We start from the raw sequence: 850 nt of genomic DNA, 5'->3' as shown, positions 1-850 counted from the left end.
ATGAATCTAACATTTAAGAGGTAAATATATTTCCTTATCAAATCAAATTCCACTTAACTTTGAATCTGATCTTGAATCCGATCTTTTCCTTGGATTCATTTACGGTGAGCACACTGTCTGAAGGCCAAGCAGTAGGGTATAAACTGTAGGGACCAGGTCATCCTCCTTGCTGGGAAAGCCCAAATACTCACAAGCGCTGAGGACATAAGGGTGCTGAGCGTGTCAGAAGTGCTTCAAAGAGGGGGTTAGCGCCCGCAGTTCCGCACCTCCGCCCGCCAGGGTGCGCTCGGCTGGACACCGACCCCCGGGAGCGGCGGGGCTGGAGGAGGCGGAGCCTAGCCCGGCAAGATGGTGCCGTCCGCCTTGTTGCGCCCTTTGTCCAAGCTGGTGGCCTCGGCCAGGCTCCCCAGCAGCTTTTCAGCGCGGTCAAAGTTCTACATTCGGGAATCGCCACTTGGCAGACCTGACTGGCTGAAGGTTGGACTGACCTTGGGCACCTCCGTCTTCTTGTGGATCTATCTCATCCAACAGCATAATGAAGATGTTTTAGAGTATAAAAGAAGAAATGGGTTGGAATAAACTTTTGAAATACCGATACAGTAGTGTTTATAGCAGTTCCTCTGGATTCACCAATCTGTTGAGCTGTAAACGTGAGAGAAAGAGTTACATGTGAATATATGTCAAGTCAGCATTTTGTGTTTCACATAATTAAATTAAAAAATACTTCTGTATTAAAAAAAGAAGAAGAAGTGCTTAAAAGAACATGAGCTGCTTGACCGAAGTGGGTTAGAGTGAGTCTTTGCTGATCAGCCCAGCTGGGATTTACGGTTACCTGGCTCTACCCCATGGG

At 47.9% G+C, this 850-nt stretch overlaps 1 protein-coding gene across 1 annotated transcript; it reads left to right on the top strand.

Moving 5' to 3' along the window:
• Window positions 1-348: 348 nt before the first annotated feature.
• LOC309821565 (NADH dehydrogenase [ubiquinone] 1 subunit C1, mitochondrial-like) lies at window positions 349-580 on the top strand (the record flags this gene model as incomplete). The annotated part of the gene is made up of 1 exon (XM_082652966.1): window positions 349-580. The coding sequence occupies one exon, from the start codon at window positions 349-351 to the stop codon at window positions 577-579; it is 231 nt and encodes a 76-aa protein (XP_082509092.1). The 3' UTR covers window position 580.
• Between the last annotated feature and the right edge of the window lie 270 nt (window positions 581-850).

The sequence above is a fragment of the Grampus griseus genome (genome assembly GCF_964374135.1).
Source record: "Grampus griseus genome assembly, chromosome: 4".
NCBI lineage: Eukaryota > Metazoa > Chordata > Mammalia > Artiodactyla > Delphinidae > Grampus > Grampus griseus.
This window is presented reverse-complemented; position numbering and strand designations above follow the sequence as displayed.